Source organism: Pelophylax lessonae (assembly GCF_965119305.1).
Source record: "Pelophylax lessonae genome assembly, chromosome: 7".
Lineage (NCBI taxonomy): Eukaryota > Metazoa > Chordata > Amphibia > Anura > Ranidae > Pelophylax > Pelophylax lessonae.
Window position 1 is genome coordinate 227009881 of NC_138774.1, and position 22707 is coordinate 227032587.

Consider the following 22707-nt stretch of genomic DNA (forward strand, 5'->3'; position numbering starts at 1 on the left):
CATCTGTCCATGCCAAGTTGGTATCAATAGGATATGATTTTTCTTTTTACAATAAAACATTCAGACTCATTATTGGCCTCCTATATCTTTGGAGGATTCTATGTTTACCACCCATATCCAGATAGCACTGCTCACATTGTTTGCCTGAAATTAAGGGCTGGTTCTCATCTAAATTGCACAGGAACGTGAACTTCATTGCTCTGCGATTCCTGCGCATTCCCATGCAGTTCAATTTTGCAGCCCATTCAAATGAATGGCCTGCACAGTGTTTGCACCAGAACACAGTAAGGCCTCATTTACACTTGCTTCAAAATGTGGCATTGGACACTTTTAAAGTGCCCTAAATCCCAATCAAAGCACCTTTCACTAAATAAAACAAGTTACCTTACACACACACAGTTTTGTTTTCTTTGCTTCAAAAATGATACCCCATGTCGCTTTCTTGGTGCTTTAAAGCCTCCATAGAAGTATTTTGCAACGCTCGCTAACAGAACCTGCAGCTTTTGAGGGGCATTTGTTCAGCATTAGCTTCGCTTTGTTTTGAAGGTATGGGATATTGCAGGATGCACTGGGAAGCCAACAAGAGAACCGGAAAGACGTAATCAGCAGTCATTTTCGGTTCATGTGTATATATTCTGGGAGTGTCTGGTGCAGCAGTCATATCTGGTGTGCAGCGTGGAGCAGCAGGAAGGTGAGCCGGGTCTTATCCGGAGCAGAGCAACTAGCAGATGGCACATGTATTGCGCATCAAGAGAACACTTTAGCGGAAGGTGTGCAGGTACTGGAGAGAGAGGTCTGAGCAGCGGAGGTTCAGCAGAGCTGGCAGAGTAGAGAAACTAGCAGATGTCACACATGGTATGCAACATGGGAGCAATATAGCGGGAGGTGAGTGGGGACCGGAGAGAGAAGAGGATCAGGAAAACAGAGGATAAGCCGAGCTGGGGATTACTACTGAGCGGGGGGGTCAGCAGAGCTAGGGGTTACTACTGAGCAGGGGATCAGCAGAGCTGTGGGTTATCACTGAGCGAGGGATCAGTAGAGCTGTGGGTTACAATTTACTGGGTATGAGCAGAGCTGTGGGTTACGATTAACTGGGGGATCAGCAGAGCTGTGGGTTACCACTAAGCGAGGGATGAGCCGTGCTGGGGGTTACTACTGAGTAGGGTATCAGCAGAGCTGTGGGTTACCACTGAGGGGGAAGTTTAGCAGAGCTGTGGGTTATCACTGAGAGAAGGTTTAGCAGAGCTGTAGGTTACCACTATGCGAGAGATCAGCAGAGCTGTAGGTTACTACTGAGAAGGGCATCAGCAGAGCTGTGGGTTACGATTAACTGGGGGATCAGCAGAGCTGTGGGTTACCACTAAGCGAGGGATGAGCCGTGCTGGGGGTTACTACGGAGTAGGGTAACAGCAGAGCTGTGGGTTACCGCTGAAAGGAAGTTTAGCAGAGCAGTGGGTTATCACTGAGAGGAGGTTTAGAAGAGCTGTGGGTTACCACTGAGATAAGGTTTAGCAGAGCTGTGGGTTACCACTGAGAGGAGGTTTAGCAGAGCTGTGGGTTACCACTATGCGAGAGATCAGCAGAGCTGTAGGTTACTACTGAGAAGGGCATCAGCAGAGCTGTGGGTTACTACTGACAAGGGCATCAGCAGAGCTGTGGGTTACAATTGACTGGGGATCAGCAGAGCTGTGGGTTACGATTGACTGGGGATCAGCAGAGCTGTGGGTTACAATTGACTGGGGATCAGCAGAGCTGTGGGTTACGATTGACTGGGGGATCAGTCCCGGCCCCAAAAAGGTAAAAAAAAAAAAACATATAATTAAAGAAAATGAATGAAGCCACTACATCTAAGGACTGGTTAGCTGCAATAAATTTTGTTTTTGTTTTGATACACTTTAGCCAATACATACTGATATAAGTGCAAGCATTTAAGCTCGAATGTCCTCTAGTCATGAATGGGTTAACATATGTTGTGATGTCACATATATGACCACCTGTGCATATTATTTGTATGATATATATCCAATATTTGACAATAGGATTGGACCCACAAATCATGGTTGATGCCGTTGGGTCATTTTTTGGCCAGCTCTTTAATTAATTTCCACACTGGTACACTACGTTAGACTTACATTTTGAAGGCTCAGCTGCAGCTGTTGCTTGTAGGGTAGGAAATCCTGCGTCAACTCAAATGTGAGGCTGTTGGAAGTGAAAAGACAATGCAAGAAGGCCAGGACCTAAGAGAAAGACAAAGGTTGACATAACAGAGGATTTATTTGGGCTTTAGAAATAAAACCATGGTGGAGAGTAAGCCGATGACCCTACAATATCTGACCATGGTCTGCGAAGAGATAGTAACCCCCTTTTTTTTTGCATACGTTAAAAAGCCCATCTTAGGCCTGAAGATTATGTAAACCTCCCAAAACATTACATATATTCCCTGAAAGCAGACTCTGAGACCCTAGAGAATAAATGTACTGCTGTCAAATCCATATTTATAGCAAAAAATACACAAATTTTAGTCCACAAAAAAAAAAAAACTATAATACTAATTTTTGTGCAGATCATTTGATTTTGGTGTGTGTCTATGGGAATTTGTGGCCATTTGTGAGGTTAGGTACTAATGTTGGATGAGAAGACCCAACTCACCACCTGTGTTCCAATTCATCCCAAAGGTGTTGAGTAGGGTTGAGGTCAGGGCTCTGTGAAGGCCACTTGAGTTCCTCCACACCAAAATGGTCAAACCATGTCTTTATGGTCAGGCCAGATAACTATGTGTGATTGGATGATAGCGTTCCTATTCATCTAAAGGGTGTTCAGTAGGATTGAGGTCAGGGCTCTGTGCAGGACACTTAAAGTGGTTGTAAAGGCACAAGGTTTTTTTACCTTCATGCATTCTATGCTTTAAGGTTAAACAAACTCCTGTATGCAGCAGCCCCCCCCCCCCAATACTTGCCTGAGCCCACTCTCAATCCAGCGATGTCAATGAAAACCTTGCCTCTCTGGGGACTCAACACTCCTGATTTACGATTGGCAGCAGCAGGAGCCATTGGCTCCCACTACTTTAAATCACAGCCAGTGAGCCGATCAGGAGACGGACGAGGCAGAGCCAAACCACAGCCCCATGTGTGAATAGACACACAGAGCAATGGCTCGGCTCGACTCAGGTGCCCCCATAGCAAGTTACTTGCTGTGGGGGCACCCGACAGGAGGGAGGAACGCCGGCCTAGGACCCGATAAGAGGAAGATCCGGGCACTGGCTTAAACACAGGGGCACAGTCATGATGGAACAGAGAAAGGGTCTTCACCAAACGGTTACCACAATGTTGGAAGCACATAAACGTCTAACATGACATTGTATGATGTAGAATTAATAGCTCTCTCCACTGGAAACATCGGAGCTCAGTAATTTGAAGGGGTGTCCCCACAGGTTTGGTCTATCAGTGTAAGTTACAGCGTTGCAAAAGTGTGGCTATTATAGGCAATCTAGTAGGATCACTAGGTAAGTCTGATGTGACAGCATGGGAAACTATTCATTTGAATGGTATGGACTTCGTGTACTCCTAAAAAAGAAAAAAAAGAATAAACAGGTGCTATGGTCCTTACCGGCTCTACAATGCTAAACTTCTTGCTCTCCTGCACCTCCTGGATCTGGTAGACATATTCCAGTGAAGATTCATAGAAGTTCTGCTTTTCTTTGTCCACCAGAACATCAGCCTGTAAAGAACATAAACAAAACATATTATTAAATGACACGACTACAAAATAATGGTCCAAAGTCCAAGTATACAGGTCAGCCATTGAGAATATGGCCTGATTTGGCTATATACCCTTTCCAAAAGCTACTGTTTTATAAATACCAATAAAAAAAGAACTGAAGGCTGCTATGATAATAGGAACCTTATTAAAAATATAATATAAAAGTATATATATATATATATATACACACACACACACATACACACATACACACATACACACATACACACAGTGGGGAGAATAATTATTTGATCCCCTGAATATTTCGTAAGTTTTCCCACTTACAAAGAAATGAAGGGGTCTATAATTTTTATTATAGGTGTATTTTAGATAATAGAGACAGAATATCAACCGAAATTCCAGAAAAAACACATGATACAAATGTTATAAATTGAGCAAAATTAAGCATTTGATCCACAAGCAAAACCTTACTTAGTACTTGGTGGAGAAACCCTTTGTTGGCAATCACAGAGGTAAGACGTGAATTGTAGTTGGCTACCAGGTTTGTACACATCTCAGGAGGGATTTTGACAAATTGTCGACTTAATGTCAAAAAGCTCAATTTTGGTCTCATCTGACCACAGCACTTTCTCCCAATTCTTATATGATTTAAAATCAAACTTTTTGGCATTACCTTGACTCGGCGTGTTTTGAGGAAGAAAAATGCTGACAATGACCCCAAGAACACCATCCCTACAGTCAAGCACGGAGGTGGAAACAGTATGCATTGGGGCCGTTTCTCTGCTAAAGGTACAGGCCGACCTTGCTGCATTGAGGAGCCAATGGACGGGGCCATGTATTGTAAAATCTTGGCGAACCTTCTTCCCTCAGCCAGAACACTGAAGATGGGTCTTTCAGCATGACAATGACCCAAAACATACCACCAAGGCAACAAAGGAGTGGCTCAAAAAGAAGTAAATTAAGGTCATGAAGTGGCCTAGCCAGTCTCCGGACCTTAATCCTATAGAAAATGTATGGAGGGAGCTAAAATTTCGAGTTGCCCAGCGACCGCCAAGAAACCTCAAGGATTTAGAGAAGATCTGAAAAAAAGAGTGGACCAAAATCCCTCCTGAGATGTGTGCAGACCTGGTCACTAACTACAAGGAACGTCTTACCTCTGTGCTTGCCAACAAGGGTTTCTCCACCAAGTACTAAGTCATGTATTGCCTGGGGATCAAATACTTATTTTACTCACTGAACTGCATCTCAATTTATAACATTTGTATCATGTGTTTTTTCTGATTTTTAGTTAATATTCTGTCTCCATCATTTAAAATACACCTATGATAAAAATGATAGACCTCTTATGCAATTATAGACCTCTTACGAAGGACCTCTTCGTTCGCAAGTGGGCAAACGTACAAAATCTGCAGGGGGGATCAAATAATTATTATTCCACTATCTATATATATATATATATATATATATATATATATATATATATATATATATATATATATACACACACACACACATATACATACACATACATACATATATACATATACGCTGAACAAAAATTTATAAAAACACTTTTGTTTTGTTTTTGCTCCCATTTTTCATGAGCTGAACTCAAAGATCTAAGACTTTTTCTATGTACACAAAAGGCCTATTTCTCTCAAATATTGTTCACAAATCTGTCTAAATCTGTGTTAGTGAACACTTCTCCTTTGCCGAGATAATCCATCTACCTCACAGGCGTGACATATCAAGATGCTGATTAGACAGCATGATTATTGCACAGGTCTGCCTTAGGCCGGCAAAAGTAAAAGGTCACTCTAAAATGTGCAGTTTTATCACACGGCACAATGTCAAAGCGTGCAATTGGCATGCTGACTGTAGGAAAGTCCATGAGAGCTGTTGCCAGTAAATTAAATGTTCATTTCTCTACCATAAGCAGTCTCCAAAGGCATTTCAGAGAATTTGGCAGTACATCCAACCGGCCTCACAACCGCAGACCACGGCCCAAGGACCTCCACCATCCAGCAACTTCACCTCCAAGATCTGAGACCAGCCACCCGGACAGCTGCTGCAACAATCGGTTTGCATAACCAAAGAATTTCTGCACAAACGGTCAGAAACCATCTCAGGGAAGTGCATTTGCATGATCGTCATCATCATGGTCTGGACCTGACTGCGGTTTGTCGTCCTAACCGACTTGAGTGGGCAAATGCTCACATTCGATGGCGACTGGCACTTTGGAGAAGTGTTCTCTTCACGAATTAATCCCGGTTTTCTTAGATCTTAGAGTTTAGCTCATGAAAAATAGGGGCAAAAACAAGTGTTGCGTTTAATTTTGTTCTCTCTCTCTCTATATCTACATATACACACATACACATGCTCTATATATACATATATGCACACATACATACATACATACATACACACACACACACAACACACACTTGTTGGTATAGCAGAATCATGGCTGCAGCTGCCGCCATGATCCCGGTATTGTTTTTTTAGTGCCGGCAATGGGCTTTAAGGTAAAAGCGATCCAAGGGGCTCTACAGCCCACCGATCACTTTTACAGAGCTTGGAAGGGCCCCCATCCCGCCACCACCCAGTGCTATGGATTCCTACTGTGTGCTTACATCAAATGGTTGGAACCTGTGGCATCACATGACTGGCCTGACAATGTCAGAAAACATGAGCATTAAACTATAAAGTACTGCCAGTGGTGGCAATAAGGAAGTTCCTCTAAATACCTCTTTAAAGCTAGGCAGGGGTCGTAATAGCTGTACGCCCCCTAGTGTTGTGTGGAATGGCATTGTTTATAAACAAAGCCATGTCATTTCCCCTTGCTCTGACACATAGCTTTGTTTGATCCCCCATTCTTTAGGGGATCTGCTGAGACAAGGTCCACCCAAGTACTAGGTGGTGCTCCCCCAAAGGGAGACCCCATTGGAGGAGAAGAACCTGACCATAATGGCATGTCCCTTCCCCCTCAAGACTTTCAGGGCAAGTCCAACAACCTACAACCTATTAATCAGGTGTCGAGTAAAGTGCTTTACAGTTCTTTAGTGCCTGAAGGCGACTGGGGTGCCTGTGATCCCAAACAAGAGAAACACAGGGCGCACCGACCTAGAGCATTATCTCACTAAGTCAGTGTGACCTGTGTTTCTCTTGTGTGGTTTCAATGTTCTGGACTCCCTGGTCTTTGGGGGCAGCAAGATCGTACTTATCCAAGATGGAGATTTAGCCTACTCATTTGGAGTACATAGAAATTTTTCCAAGCGCAGGAGATATACTGTTTGTGACTTTTTTGGTACCTGTGATCCCGCTGACTGAAATCGGGTAGGCCCCAATCTTCAGGGAATTTGCTGAGACAAGGTATAACCAAGTACTAGGTGGGGCTCCCCCAAAAGGTAGGGTGCATGGGAAGGAGGAGAACCTGACCATAAGGTCACATCACTCCCCCTCAAGACTTTCAGGGAAAGTCCAAGGACCTACAGCCTACTAATCTGGGGTGAGTAGAGTGCTTGAGAGTTCTTTAGTGCCTGAAGTGGTTTGGGGTACTCGTGGTCCCCCTGGCTAGAACCAGATGGACCCCATTCTTCAAAGGATCTGCTGAAACAAGGTAGGGCTCCATCAAAGGGAGACTGCATGGGAAGGAGGAGAAACTGACCATAAGGCCACGTCATTTCCCCCTCAAGACTTTCAGGGCAAGTCCAAGGACCTACACCCTCCTAAACAGGTGAGTAAAAAGCTTTAAGGGTTCCAAATTGCAATCTATTGGCTGGCCTCCCTCGTTGACTCAAATGCAGTTCCCGAATTTGCTTAAAGTGGAACTTAACTCCCCCAATCAACATTGATTATTTTTAATCCTCATGCTGCTAGCATTTCTAAATAGGAGAGTATATCATATTTACTTGTTTTAAACTTTTTTTTACTTCCTGGTTTCATGCCTAGGCAAATGATGTCATACATCCCAGCAGTGCTGTATCTTGGCCTAGGCCAACAAGGCCCAGGCCTAGGGCGGCACTTTGCAGGGGGGCAACAAAAAAGCTGCACCCACACGAAAAAAAAAAACAGCCTTCTCTCAGCCCCCGCACTAAAAGGGTCCTCCCCAGCTTGCATGATACTTTTAGTATAATGCCAGTCTTATGGGGCGAATTGGGCCAGAGGGCAGGTTCTAGGAGGAAAATCAGTCTGGAACCCCAACACCTTGCTACCCGCTGGTATGATAATACCGGACGGTGAGGACATTCGGCGGCCTGCGGTCTGTCCGACCACACTTAATAGCATTGGCGGCTGTCAGGCCAGTTGTATTAAGTGTGGCACTGCAGCCTAATGCTCCACTTACCCTCCTCTGCCCCCAGATATGGCAGGCATCATGTTAACAATAAAATTTCATTTCTTTAAACATCTTTGTCCTTGACCGAGCATATTGAATTGCATCATGTACAATTAGGACTTTTAATTGTATATGATGGCAATAATATTTTGGACCTGCTCAACTCCATATGTGCTATTGCAATATGTCACTGGGTTAGTAAGATTACTCCTTTCTTTTAGGATATTGAGACCTGTGTTTGCTGCCACTGATTATTTCACTTATTTGTATGACTATGGGCTTCCTTATTCCTATTATACAAATAGGTGATATAATCCTATGATTACAAACAGTGGCAGGATACACAAGTCCAAATATCCTAAAAGAAAGGAGTAATCTTACTAATCCAGTGACATAAGGCTGTACTAATGGCCACTGATGAGGTGGCACTAACAAGCTGCACTGATATGTTGTACTGATTGGCACTGATATGCTGCTGCACTGATGAGCGCTAATAGGCTGCACTGATGGGCACTGACATGCTGCACTGATGGGCATTAATATGCTGCTCTGATGGCCACTGATGATGCAGCAATAGTGGGTACTGATAAACTGCACTGATGGGCACTAATGAGGCTGCACTAATAAGGCAGCACTGATATGCTGCACTAATGGGCACTGACGAGGCTGCACTGATGGGCACGAGGTGGCACTGATAAGCTTCACTAATAGGCTGCACTGATGGCCACTGATAAGGCGGCACTGATAAGGCAGCACTGATATGATGCACTGATAGGCTGCACTAATGGGCACTGATAAGCTGCACTGATGGGCAGTAATGAGGCTGCACTGATGGACACTGATGAGGCTGAATTTATGGGAACTGATGAGGCAGCACTGATGGGCACTGATATACTGTTGTTGTGGTCTGTGGTTTACAGATGACAGGGCTGGTCATAAACAGGAAAGGGTGTAGCCTTTACAGGAAGGGGTGGGTCATATTTAATTTAGGGGGTGCCCAAGTCTAGTCAGGCCTAGAGCAGCACAAAACCTAAATACACCACTGCATCCCATGTGTCTTCAGGAGGGGTTTTCACAGCTCAGTACTCTCCCTTGCATGCATACCTGAGCTAAGAGCAGGAAGTAAATGCTACATGAATCATTTGCACTTACTCAAGCTGACCACGGCCAGAAATGCTAGGGGGTGTTTTTCAAAGTGATTTCTCACCAAAATAAAGCATGGAGACATGGATGGATAGGGGAGTTTGCTTTGAAGAATAAAAATGTATTCAGAATAGTGTTTTTAGGTTGGGGTGCTCAGATACAGTGAAGATCTGCTTTAAACATTCCCAATTTCACTCATCCCTACTGAACACGCCTGCAAGCCTTTCCTTCAACCTCATATTTCACCGATGTGAAACCGGATATTTAGATCTGCCTTAATAATCATCTCATAAATTCATGCTGGCGTTCTCTGTGGGTGTTTCACTATTTGGTACGGGCAGATGTGTGTAATAATAAGTGCTTTATGACGGTTTCTGTCCAAGAGTCTGCATCCGTTATCGAGCCTCGCACCTCTTGGAGCTGGGCCTCCTTCTTCTTGGATGACAAATTCAGATGTTTATCCAGCATTGAGTAATACCGCTCGCTGTCCCTGTCAAACTTCTTCTTCCGATCCTAGAACATTGGCACCAAGAGGTCAGTTTTATGGTTCATTACAAACACCTGTACAATACAAACAGCTAGATATTATTGGACGTAATGAAGCCAAATACAAATTTCCTGTCCCTTCACAAGGGAACGACTCATAGAAACCATTTCTTAGGATGGCTCAATCATCATTAAATTGTTCTATAGCTAAACAGTTTGATTTCTGTGCTATTCACTTACCTCTTATTTATGCAACAATAAAAATATATATAAACTCAATCAATGAAATCTCATATTAGCTTTAGCATGTTAATGTGTATTTAGAAGTCCTTTTCTGTATTTTTAAATTTGCATTTTTATATTGAAATAAATGGTGGTGATCCTGCCATGAAGGGCCTTGTTCAGGCACTTCCTGTTATAAGGTGACAACATACTCCCTGTCTAACAACTGCATTGTCACCTGGGGTTTTCAATGGAGACTTAAAGTGACCATTATAGCGATAAACTCACATTAAAAAATGCCATGCTCAAATCTCACATTCTTCTCCTGTTTGTCCTGCAGGATATTCATGGATATACTATATACAGCCCCCCCCCCTTTTAAGCATGAAAATTAGGGTGAGGCTGGAGTGGGTCCTTAACTGGAAGGAGGGTTTGTTCTTTTCTTGCTCTACTCTCTGTGGTTTCCTTCTTTATTCTTTTCAACTTGGGCCTTATACCCTTTTTATGGCTTTTATGGATGACCAACCCATTTAAGTGTTATCTCACCTTTACCAGAAAGCTGCTTATTCAGGTAAGGGGCATGTGTAGACAAAAAACAAACTGTGTAGCACTAACTAAAGTTGGATAACGCCCTCGCTACAGGTGTAAACTGTTTACCTATCTCCTGAAGCCTGGCTGTAAAACTCCCAAAGATGGCACCCCCATCCTAACTTGTAGCTAGGACATTGCTAAGACACTCCCAGCTGCTACTGCTCACCTCCACTATCACAGGAGCGAGCTTTTAACCTCCCGCGCAGTTCCCTGTATCCTCCATTACAGAAAAGCGGAGCTCAAAACTACTGCAAAGGGGAGAAGAATGATGGTGGGGGGGGGGGGCAGTAACAGCTGGGAGTGCCCTAGCAAACTTTCTAGCAACAACGCAGGATGGGGGACACCGGCTCTAGGATATATCCTCCATTACAGAAAAGCTGAACTCAGAACTACTGCGATGGGGAGAAACTGATGATGGGGGGAGCAGTAACAGCTGGGAGTGCCCTAGCAACCTTCCTAGCAACAAGGCAGGATGGGGGACACCGTCTCTAGGATATATCCTCCATTACAGAAAAGCTGTAGCCACAGCAGCACAGTTTGTTTTTTTTATCTACAGGCAGGCACCTCTTATCTGCATAGGTATTTTTTTGGTAAAGGTGAGCTAACCCTTTAGTGCTGTCTCATGGCCATCCTTTAAATGGGCTTTACTGCAGCGGAGGTGGCGTGGCTTCCTTATTAAGTGATCACTGTAACTGGCTCTCACAGCAGTAACGTGATCAGTTAGCCCATCCTGCTGGCTTTAATGCCCAGGAGGCAGAGTGGCTTCTTTATCATGTGATCACCGATTGGCTCTCACAGTAGTGCCATGATCCATTAGCCCATCCTGCTGGCTTTAATGCCCAGGAGGCAGAGTGGCTTCTTTATCATGTGTTCACTGATTGGCTCTCACAGTAGTAACGTGATCAGTTAGCCCATCCTGCTGGCTTTAATGCCCAGGAGGCGGAGTGGCTTCTTTATCATGTGATCGTTGTGATTGGTTCTCACAGCAGTAAAGTGATTCCTTAGCCCATCTTGCTGGCTTTAATGTCTAGGAGGCAGCGCAGCTTCTTTATCATGTGATCACTGTAATTGGTTCTCACAGTAGTCACATGATCAGGAGCCCATCCCACTGCCTCCTGATCTGAAGTCCTGACTGGGAGCTGTAGTGACTGGGAGCATGCTCTAAGCACACAACCTCAAGTTGCTACGGTCGCATATGTATGACAGCTGGGCTTTAACGCCCTCTTATCTCGCTACTATGTATAAGCATTCTGTGGTTGGCAAGAGATTATTATCTGGAAAAGTTGAGGCTTTGCTGTATAGTATGTTTGGTGTGTGGTGACATCACAAGATAAACACATTACCCCCGGCTTGCCAATGTCTTCCAGATTTCGATCTGACACACATGGGCTTGTATTGAATGCTTTGCGATGTATATCTACTTTTTTTGACATTTGAAATGTCATTGATCCAACGGACAACTGCTTCTGGACTTTATTTATTGAAATCAATTAAAACTACAGAAACAGAGAAATGCCATGCTGCCATCGCTGGAGGGCATGTAGACAGGAAGTGGCTGCACATAGGCTGCCTGAGATCAGTAGCACAGAGATACAACAAAAGGATGAAAAATTGTTTTATGTTTTTTCGAATGGCACGGTTTTATACTACTAGTGCTTTACAAACTAAACATCCTGCAATTTAGCTAAATGATCTAATCCGTACTATAGAATGGACAACTACCAATCAACACCACTAACACTCCCTGAGCAGTATTGTGAATACTGTACTGCACTCTACTGGTACTAATGAGGGTGCCAGACCGCAGGAGTTCCAGACCACCTCACTCTGTATAAGCACAGGGCACTTTGCATTGCTTGCCTTTATCTGGCCCTTGGAGCGCTATTCCTCCCACTGACACCAAGGATGGAGCGCTATTCCTACCACTGATACCAAGGATGGGGCGCTATTCCTCCCACTGACACCAATGATAGGGCACTATTCCTCCCACTGATACCAAGGATGGGGCGCTATTCCTCCCACTGACACCAAGGATGGGGCGATATTCATCTCACTGACACCAAGGATGGGGCGCTATTCCTCCCACTGACACCAGTAATGGGGCGCTATTCCTCCCACTGATACCAAGGATGGGGCGCTATTCCTCCCACTGACACCAAGGATGGGGCGCTATTCCTCCCACTGACACCAAGGATGGGGGCGCTATTCCTCCCACTGACACCAAGGATGGGGGCGCTATTCCTCCCACTGACACCAAGGATGGGGCGCTATTCCTCCCACTGACACCAAGGATGGGGGCGCTATTCCTCCCACTGACACCAAGGATGGGGGCGCTATTCCTCCCACTGACACCAAGGATGGGGCGCTATTCCTCCCACTGACACCAAGGATGGGGCGCTATTCCTCCCACTGACACCAAGGATGGGGCGCTATTTCTCCCACTGACACCAAGGATGGGGCTCTATTCCTCCCACTGACACCAAGGATGGGGCTCTATTCCTCCCACTGACACTAAGGATGGGGCTCAATTCCTCTCACTGACAACAATGATGGGGCACTACTCCTCCCACTTACACTAATGATGGGGAACTATTCCTCCCACTGACACTAATGATGGGGCACTATTCCTCCCACTGATACCAATTATAGGGCACTATTTCTTCCACGGACACCAATGATGGGGTACTATAACTATGACACGAGTGACTTTGGGTGGGGGGGCTTGTGGAACCCAGTTTACTTTAGAGAGGTTGGGAAACTCCTTGTCCCGCTTCCCTGGCACCTCTTATGTGTAAAAAATAAAGTATGTAGCGCCAAAGGATATACTCTATTCAATAAAGTCAAGTGCAATATCAAAAAATACATATCAAGTACTTGATATTTATTCATTGATATTGCACTTGACTTTATTGTATAGAGTATATCCTTTGGCGCTACATATCTTATTTTTGACATTTTTGGTGTTAGGTGAATACACTTTGTTAGCAGCCATTGGTTCCCTTATCTTACTGCGAAGTAATTAATTGGGGTTACTAGGATTATTTACATATTGGTCAGCGCTGATTAACAACCACTATTTACCTCCTATGTGTAAGTCACGCTGTGTATTAGGGGCACAAGGTGACCAAGAACCCCAGTTGGGTCTGCACTAATCAGACTCGCTGTACAACCACACTGGACTCAGCCTTTTGTGTTGGCCCGGTTATCCTGGGTTCTATGTGTGTGGTTTGTGTTGAAAGAGTGAGGGGCTCTTTCACTTGGGACAATAATATTTCTGAACAGTGTCCCATAAGGGGGGTGGGTTGTCCCACAGTGTATATCTCTTTGTGTCTGTGTTTTAATAAACAGTTTTATTCTGGTTGACTCCAAAACTGGTACGGTCGAGTTCTTGGGGTAACTATAGCCAGATTCACGGTTCTTGAGTTCCAGAGCTTAGAAAGGAGCTTCTTGGCGGAGATAACCAGTCGGGGTGTCCGGAGTCCGTCACAATAACTCTCACTGACACCAATAATGGGGCATGGTCACCGACGCCAGGACATTTTCAACTCCTACTGGCCACAGTTCGGCCTATGTAAAAGATAATAAACTGGCCCTTTGTTTCGAAAGTTTGGAGACCCCTGGCTTAGGTAAATGGCATGTATTGGAGGCGGGGCATGTATTGGAGATGGTGAAGATCTGCACTGCTCAAAAAGATTAAAAGAAAACTTTTTAATCAGAGTAAAGCATCAAGTCAACTAAACTCCTGGGTTATTGATCTGGTCAGTTAAGTAGCAGAGGGGGTTGGTAATCAGTTTCAACTGCTTCGGTGTTAATGAAATTAATGGGTGCACTAGATGGGCAACAATGAGGCGACCTTCAAAACAGGAGTGGATTTACAGGTGGAGGCCACCGACATTTTTTTTTCTATTGATCTTTTCTAACTGTTTTGCATTTGGCTAGGGTCAGTGTCACTACTGGAAGCATGAGGAGATACCTGGACCCTATAGAGGATGCACAGGCATTCCAACTCCTCCAGGATAGCACATCAGTACGTGCCATTGCCAGGTTTGCTGTGTTTCCTATCACAGTCTCAAGAGCATGGAGGAGATTCCAGGAGACAGGCAGTTACTCTGAGAGCTAGACAGGGCCGTAGAAGGTTCTTAAGCCATCAGCAGGACCGGTATCTGCTTCTTTGTGCAAGGAGGAACAGGATGAGCACTGCCAGAGCCCTACAAAATTACCTCCAGCAGGCCACTGGTGAGAATGTCTCTGACCAAACAATCAGTAACACACTTCATTAAGAAGTGGCCTGAGTGCCTGACATCCTCTAGTGGGCCCTGTGCTCACTGCCTGGCACCATGGAGCTTGATTGGCATTTGCCATTGAACACCAGAATCGGCATGTCCGCCACTGGCGCACTGTGCTTTTCACAGATGAGAGCAGGTTCATCCTGAGCACATGTGACAGATGTGAAAGGTTCTTGAGAAGCCATGAAGAACATTATGCTGCCTGTAACATCGTTCAGCATGACCAGTTTGGTGGTGGGTCAGTGATGGTCTGGGGAGGCATATCCATGGAGGGACGCACAGACCTCTACAGACTAGAGAATGGCACCCTGACTACCATTAGGTGTCAGGATGAAATCCTTGGACCCATTGTCAGACTCTATGCTGGTGCAGTGGGTCCTAGGATCCTTCTAGTGCATGACAATGTCCGGCCTCAGGTCACGAGAGTATGCAGCCAGTTCCTGGAGAATGAAAGAATTGATACCAATGAATGGCCCCCACGCTCACCTGACCTAAATCCAATAGAACACCTCTGGGACTTTGTTTCGGTCCATCCGACACCACCAGGTTGGACCTCAGTCTGTTCTAGAGCTCACTGATGCCCTGGTCCAGATCTGGGAGGAAATACCCCAAGACACCATCTGTCATCTCATTAGGATCATGCCCTGACATTGTCAGGCATGCATACAAGCACATGGGGGCCATACAAACTAATGAGTACCGTTTTGACTTGCTGCAATGAAAGTTAAGTGAAATGGACTAGCCTGCTGCATTATTTTTTCACTTTGAATTCAGTCCTCTGTAGGGTGATAATTTTCATTTCCAGCAAACGATGTGGCATCCTTTCCTTCCTAACCCATTACCCAGTCCATATCAGTATAGATATCCAGCATGATATTTTTTCCCCATTGAGATCTGATGTGTTTTCAAAGTGTTCACTTTTTTGAGCAGTGTATTTTTTTTAAAACAGAGGCCCAGGAGAAAAAAAAAAAAAAAAGATGGCTGTTGAATTTTTTTTTTTTTTACGTCACACAATATTTGTGCAGCCATTTATCAAATGCTAATTTTTAGGAAAAAAATATACTAAAACTAATTTTAACGAACACAAACACAATAGAATACCTCATTTTTTGGTAAAATATAGAAGAGATGTTGCATCGAGGAAATAGATACCAAACATGTCAGGATTTAAAATTGCGCACATCTGTGAAATGGCAACAAACAAAGTACCTAAAAAACAGTTCATTTTTAAAGCTTTTACAGCTTATCAGTTTACAATTAATCATAAATTATGGCGCTAGGATCACTGTTCTCACTCGGACGTTCACAGCGATACCTCACGTGTGATGCAATTAGTGTTTGGATACGCATGCTGGTTGTATGCGCACGTTTGCATTTGCGTGCATGGGGGCAGATGTCGGCGCTTCTAATTTTTGTATTATTTTTAATTTATTTTAATAATTATTATTTATTTTTTTTTACACATGTAAATTTTATTTTAACTTTATTGCTATCACAAGGGGGTTAACAAGCCTCCTTGTGGTAGCTTTGGGCAGTGACCGGTCTTTTTTTCAAAGATATTAGGGGTTTATTAGGCCCCTAATGTCTCCCCTGCCCTCCAAAGCCGCTAACCAAGCACATATTGTGCTTAGGTAGCAGTTTTCCTGGCTGTAATAGCCAGGAAATGGCAGCTCTGAAACCTAAATTGATGAAATCTGAGTTCATTGATCACAGAGGAGACCAGGGAATGGCTGCTCCTCCATCTTCTCTGTGGGAAGCAGTCCCAGCCACTTATCACAGTCCTGGGCTCCCTGGAGGAACGGGAGAGCCCGGGAACCACCGCAGGCTGCAAAGGGAGGGGGGGGGGGCTGCAGCTGCAGCCATGATCTTGTAATAACAACTTGCTGACAGGAGGTCTATATACATAAGTCAGTTATCAAGCTGTTAAGGACAAGACTTTCTTTTTCCATTTGCCCTAGAATGATATGTGAAGCATGTTATCCCGATTTTAGTATCTCTTTGATGCTAAATAACGAGCGAGGACTGATTTACCCAATAAGAATGTCAGCTGAAGGTCATTCTTGGATCCCATAAAAAGGAAATAAATTTAAGGGCTTATCATAGAAGCACTGCAGGTGAGGAAAACCTTTAGCTCCCAGCGCAGGGACCATTCATTGTGCATCCTGGAAATGAACGGGTTATGGAGCATGAGATGGTGGGAGCAGATTTTGTGCCGTTTCCAGCATTTTTTGGCTCAGGTTTATTCCCAGCTCACTCGTTCTGGCAGCCGCCATACAGAGAGAATCCGGCCCCTCAGTAGAACACATGACTCCCTCCCCCCCTTTTGCTTCTGGTCTATAACTATATCCCAATTAAGGACACAGGATCTACCAAACTTTCACAAACAAGCACATTCAGTGCAGCATTTTGGGCAAAGTTCCCAGTGATCATGTTTAAGTAATCTTTCTATTAGTTATGAAAATTGGACTAAAGGATAATCAGGTTCACATGGCAAACTGATCTTCGCTATATAGCCTGCAGCAGCTTGTAGGGGGTCTGATTGAGAGGTTACACTTTCAAGCCCAAACAAAATCAGAAAGTTATCCTTGTTCACCATGAACATATTTAATGGAGTTTTAAACACCATCAGTAAAATCTTACATCTGTTCTAACATGTTTGTTTCATTCCAGAAGTAAATTTTCAATCATTTTAAATCTATAGCTTTCAAAAAATAATCTCTGGTGATCCTGCCATGAAGGTCCTTGTTCAGGGTAGTTCTAGGTTGACAATATTCTGTCCCTATGGGGTGAGTGTTGAAGAGCACCCAGTACAAAAGTTCATGACACTTGAAAAGTTTGAGAGCAAATTTTTACTTACAAAGAGTATCGAGAGAAGCCACCATGTTTCAGGGAATTACCTCCACCTTCATCAGGGCTAAAGCTGTAGATATGGTTGGACTAGCAGTGAGAGGCAATTAGGATACCTATAATGAGGCTTGATCTGAGCTTTATACAATCTAACTCAGATTAGGTCTCATTATAGGTCATGCGTATCTATGGTTTCAGGACTGATGAAGGGAGAGGCATTTCCCTTGAAACTTGTTGGCTTCTCTCGATACTTCTTGTCAATAAAAACTTGGACTAACTTCATAAGGGTCATGAACTTTTGTACTGGGCACTCCTCAACACTCATCCCACAGGGACAGAGTGTCATCAACCTATAACAACCCTGAACAAGGACCTTAATGGCAGGATCACCATCTCACCACTAGTTCAAGCGTATCTTTGGCTTCAGCTCTGATGAAGGGAGAGGTATTTCCCCTGAAACTCTTTGGCTTCTCTCGATACTTTTTACCAATAAAAATTTGGACTAACTTCATAAGACCCATGAACATTTGTACTGGGCGCTCCTCAACACTCATCCCACAGGGATAGAGTGTTATCAACCTATAACAACCCTAAACAAGGACCTTAATGGCAGGATCGCCATCTCACCACTAGTAAAAGCATATCTTTGGCTTCAGCTCTGATGAAGGGAGAGCTATTTCCCCTGAAACTCTTTGGCTTCTCTTGATACTCTTTACCAAAAAAATTTGGACTAACTTCATAAGACCCATGAACATTTGTACTGGGCACTCCTCAACACTCATCCCACAGGGATAGAGTGTTATCAACCTATAACAACCCTAAACAAGGACCTTAATGGCAGGATCGCCATCTCACCACTAGTAAAAGCATATCTTTGGCTTCAGCTCTGATGAAGGGAGAGCTATTTCCCCTGAAACTCTTTGGCTTCTCTTGATACTCTTTACCAATAAAAATTTGGACTAACTTCATAAGACCCATGAACATTTGTACTGGGCGCTCCTCAACACTCATCCCACAGGGACAGAGTGTTATCAACCTATAACAACCCTAAACAAGGACCTTAATGGCAGGATCACCATCTCACCACTAGTTCAAGCGTATCTATGGCTTCAGCCCTGATGAAGGGGGAGGCATTTTCCCCAAAACACATTGGCTTCTCTTGGTATTCTTTGTCAATAAAAATTTAGATCAAAACTTCTGAAGTGTCATGAACTTTTTTACTGGGAGCTCCTCCACAGCTTGATATGTACTGTACTAATCAGTGAGGCAGAAGCCCTAGGACTAGAACATAGTCAGTTCTTTAGTGCACAGTCACTGTTTGTCACCCCTTTAAAGGAGGACTCAATCTAACTTAAATATAAAAAGTACCATTATATGACTTATATTGCTCTAGCACAGCCTTTCTCAAAGTTTTCAGAGGAACCCTTGAAATAACGTTATGGTGTTAGGGAACCCCTGCTAAAAATTACTATATCTACAACTCATGATACCTTAGTGAGATGGTCAGTTGGAAGAATGCTCCTTACATTTGTGGTTATTGGGAAGAACTACCCCCTTACAGATAGCTAAATAGATGAATGGTGTCAGTGGGAACTTATCTGGGAGGCAGAAATTGCCCATTGCTCAAGGAACATCCAGCAACCTCTGGAGGAACTCTGGTTGAGAAACCCTGGTTTAGCACTATCACACACACACACCAACACTTTGTACCCATCTCCCAGTTGGATGTATGCGACAATGTGGGAGCAAAACTGGGAGACAGGGACAGAGCATTGTCACCCTATAACAGGAAGTGCCTGATCAAGGACTGTCATGACAGGATCACCAGGGACTATTTTAATAATAGCTGCAGATATACATTTAAAACAAGTTTCGAAACCACATTAACATGTTAAAGCTTACACAATAATTTAGTGATTAGGTTTAGATATATTTTAACGTGGTTTTCAGTTTTTAATCTAACAATGGACCACTGCTTCAGACCTCCTTGTAGTAATATGAAGATAAGATAGCCATTTAGGTTTTGATTTCTCATGTCCAGCCTGTAAATTTAAATAGTTTCCTCCATCCACGCTTAACAGTGTAGATCAGCCTCTCTCAACCAGGGTTCTATTTAACTATTTTGAGAAGAAAGAAGTGGCTGATTGATCTTCTGCCTACACTGACCACCAATGTAAGGGTTTACTTCTACACACTTACCCCTAATGTAAGGGGTCACTTCCAGAACAGAACCACCATGGGGGGGGGGGGGTCTCTTCTACACGGTCCTTCAAAGTAAGGGGTCCACATTGCCTATGAATGTAGAGGGTCTCTTCTCCACTAACCACCAATTTAATAGGTCTATTTTACACCAATGAAAAGGGCCACCTCTACACTGATCACCAATGTAAAAGGTCACATCGTCATTGACCACCAATGTAAGGGGTCACCTCCACACTGGCCACCAATGCAAGCGATCACTTCTACACTGACCACCAATGTAAGTGGTCACCTCTACACTGACCACCAATGTAAGTGGTCACCTCTACACTGACCACCAATGTAAGTGGTCACATCTACACTGGCCACCAATGCAAGGGATCACTTCTACACTGACCACCAATGTAAGTGGTCACTTCTACACTGACCACCAATGTAAGTGGTCACCTCTACACTGGCCACCAATGTAAGGGGTCACCTCTACACTGGCCACCAATGTAAGGGGTCACTTCTACACTGACCACCAATGTAAGTGGTCACCTCTACACTGGCCACCAATGCAAGGGGTCACTTCTACACTGACCACCAATGTAAGTGGTCACCTCTACACTGGCCACCAATGAAAGGGGTAACTTCTTCATGGACCACCAATGTAAGCATTCGCCACTACACTGGCCACCAATGTAAGAGTTCACATCCACAATGACCACTGATAGGATGCAGTTACAGTTTGGCTGAAAATTCTCCACCTGGCTTCTTCAAGTTTTATTTAGCTTTTGTTGAGCAAGTTGGTAAGGACCAGGCCACCCATGGTTGGAATTATGGCCAATTACTGAAGACATTTTGAGCAGTGTATGGCCACCTATGCTCTCTTCAACATCTGCTTTGTAAGCAACAGATCTTTATTTCATTTATGGATATCTGCCCATACAAAAGAGACATCACAGAAGAACATAGTATCTAAACAGCTAAAGGACAAACCCTGTTAATTTGCATATGAAATCTAATATACAGTAGCTACTCATTACAATTCAACAAGCAGAGCAATAAACAACTGGTAATTAAGGGATGGCTACTGCCTATAGTTGTGTTAAGCAACCAGATATCAGCGGTAATTTTTCTATTAAAAAAAATTAAACCAAATTTTGTTGGTTGCCAGGGACAACATTCACTCCTGGTTGCAGTCTGAATCCATCAACAATTTGTCAAGGAATCTTCATTTTCTTTTGGAAAAGCTTTAGATTCCAATTTACTTTTTTATCTCATAAAGCTCAATATACCCTATAAGGCCACATGGTCAGGTGTCCACCAACATCACAAGCTTGTTGGACATCCCATTAAAAATTGCAAATTTATATTGTTGGTCTCCCTTTGGTGCTTTGGCAACCTCCACTTGTCTGGAAAGGCTTTACACAAGATTTCAGGGTGTGTCACGCAGACCTGGCCTGCAACCTGCATATTAATTAATCTGCAAAAATGCTCAGCAGGGGCTTTGTGTAAGACACTCGAGTTCCTTCACCCCAAACAGATTAAGTTATACCTATTTGTGAGGTCCTATTGTTGGATAAGAAGACCTGGCTCACAATCAGTGTTCATAGGGTTGAGGTCAGGGCCCTGTGCAAGATATTTGAGTTCCCTCCACAGCAAACAGATCAATTTGTGCCCGTTTGTGAGGTCGGGCACTGTTGTTGAATGAGAAGACCTGGCTCACAATCAGTGTTCCTAGGGTTGAGGTCAAGGCTATGTGCAGACCACTCAAGTTCCTAAACACCCAACTGGTCAAACCAGGTCTTTATGAAGCGGGTTTTATGCAAAGGGGAATAGCGTTGGGGTAGGCAAAGGGTTCAGAGATCAGTGCTGCATCTTGGCCTAGGCCAACAAGGCCCAGGCCTAGGGCGGCACTTTGAAGGGGGGCAGCAAAAAAGCTGCACCCCGCACGAAAAATAAACAGCCTACTCCCGGCTCCCGCATGAAAAGGGCCCCCACTGGCTTGCGCTACACTTTTAGTATAGTGCCAGTCTTATGGGGCAAAATGGGCCAGAGGGCAGGGTCTAGGAGGCAAATCAGTCTGGCATCCCCATAAAGCGGTCACACTGCTACCTGCGCTGTGATAATATCCACCGGTGAGGACATTTGGACAGACCGCAGACAAGAAGGGGTGGGTCATATTTAAATTAGGGGGTGCCCAAGTTTAGTCAGGCCTAGGGCAGCACAAAACCTAAAATACACCACTGTCAGAGATATTGACAATTTTGTGACAGATGTCCTATAGGACATACAGAAGATTACCTATCACACCTATATGAGCATGTTGGATATCCCATTGCAAAATCATGGCCATTAATATGGAGTTGGTCTTCATGTGTGATTAGCCTCTGCTGTTATGGGAAAGCTTTCCTCAAGATGTGTGCGTGCGAATTTGTGCTCTGTTGTAAGGTCAGGTAGCAATATTGTAGAAGACCTGGCACCCGATTGACACCGGAGGTGTTCACTAGGGTGAAGGTCAGGACTAGAGTTCCTTAGGACTCAAGGTTGAGGTCAGGGCTATATGCAGAGCCCTCCAGTTCCTCCACACCCAGCTGGTCAAACCATGTCTTTATGGCGCTGGTTTTATACAAAGCGGCATAGTGTAGGGGCAGTGAAAGGGTTTAGAGATGGTGACAATTTTGTGACAGATGTTCTATAGAACAAAAAATATGGTCCATCATACCTATAGGATCATGTTGGAAATCCTATTCCAAAAACATGGCCATTAATATGGAGTTGGTCCTCATGCGATTATACCAGCCCCTGCTCTTCTGAGAAGACTTTCCTAAAGATTTTGGAGAGTGTGTGTGGGAATGCGTGCTCTACTGTGAGGTCAGGTACTAATGTTGA

At 44.1% G+C, this 22707-nt stretch overlaps 2 protein-coding genes across 3 annotated transcripts in view; one reads left to right on the forward strand and one right to left on the reverse strand.

Moving 5' to 3' along the window:
* Positions 1–22707, forward strand: part of LOC309560599 (ficolin-2-like) — a gene marked incomplete at its 3' end in the record, with an annotated part of 566275 nt that overhangs the window by 182506 nt on the left and 361062 nt on the right. The window lies entirely within an intron of this gene.
* Positions 1–22707, reverse strand: part of OPHN1 (oligophrenin 1) — a 257850-nt gene that overhangs the window by 120390 nt on the left and 114753 nt on the right. For both annotated transcript variants that reach the window (XM_082264515.1, XM_082264514.1), the window contains exons 5-7: positions 9611–9712; positions 3607–3717; positions 2133–2237 (exon numbers count right to left, since the gene is read on the reverse strand). In XM_082264515.1, the coding sequence (XP_082120641.1) occupies positions 2133–2237; positions 3607–3717; positions 9611–9712 (318 nt within the window). The remainder of the gene's footprint in view (positions 1–2132; positions 2238–3606; positions 3718–9610; positions 9713–22707) is intronic.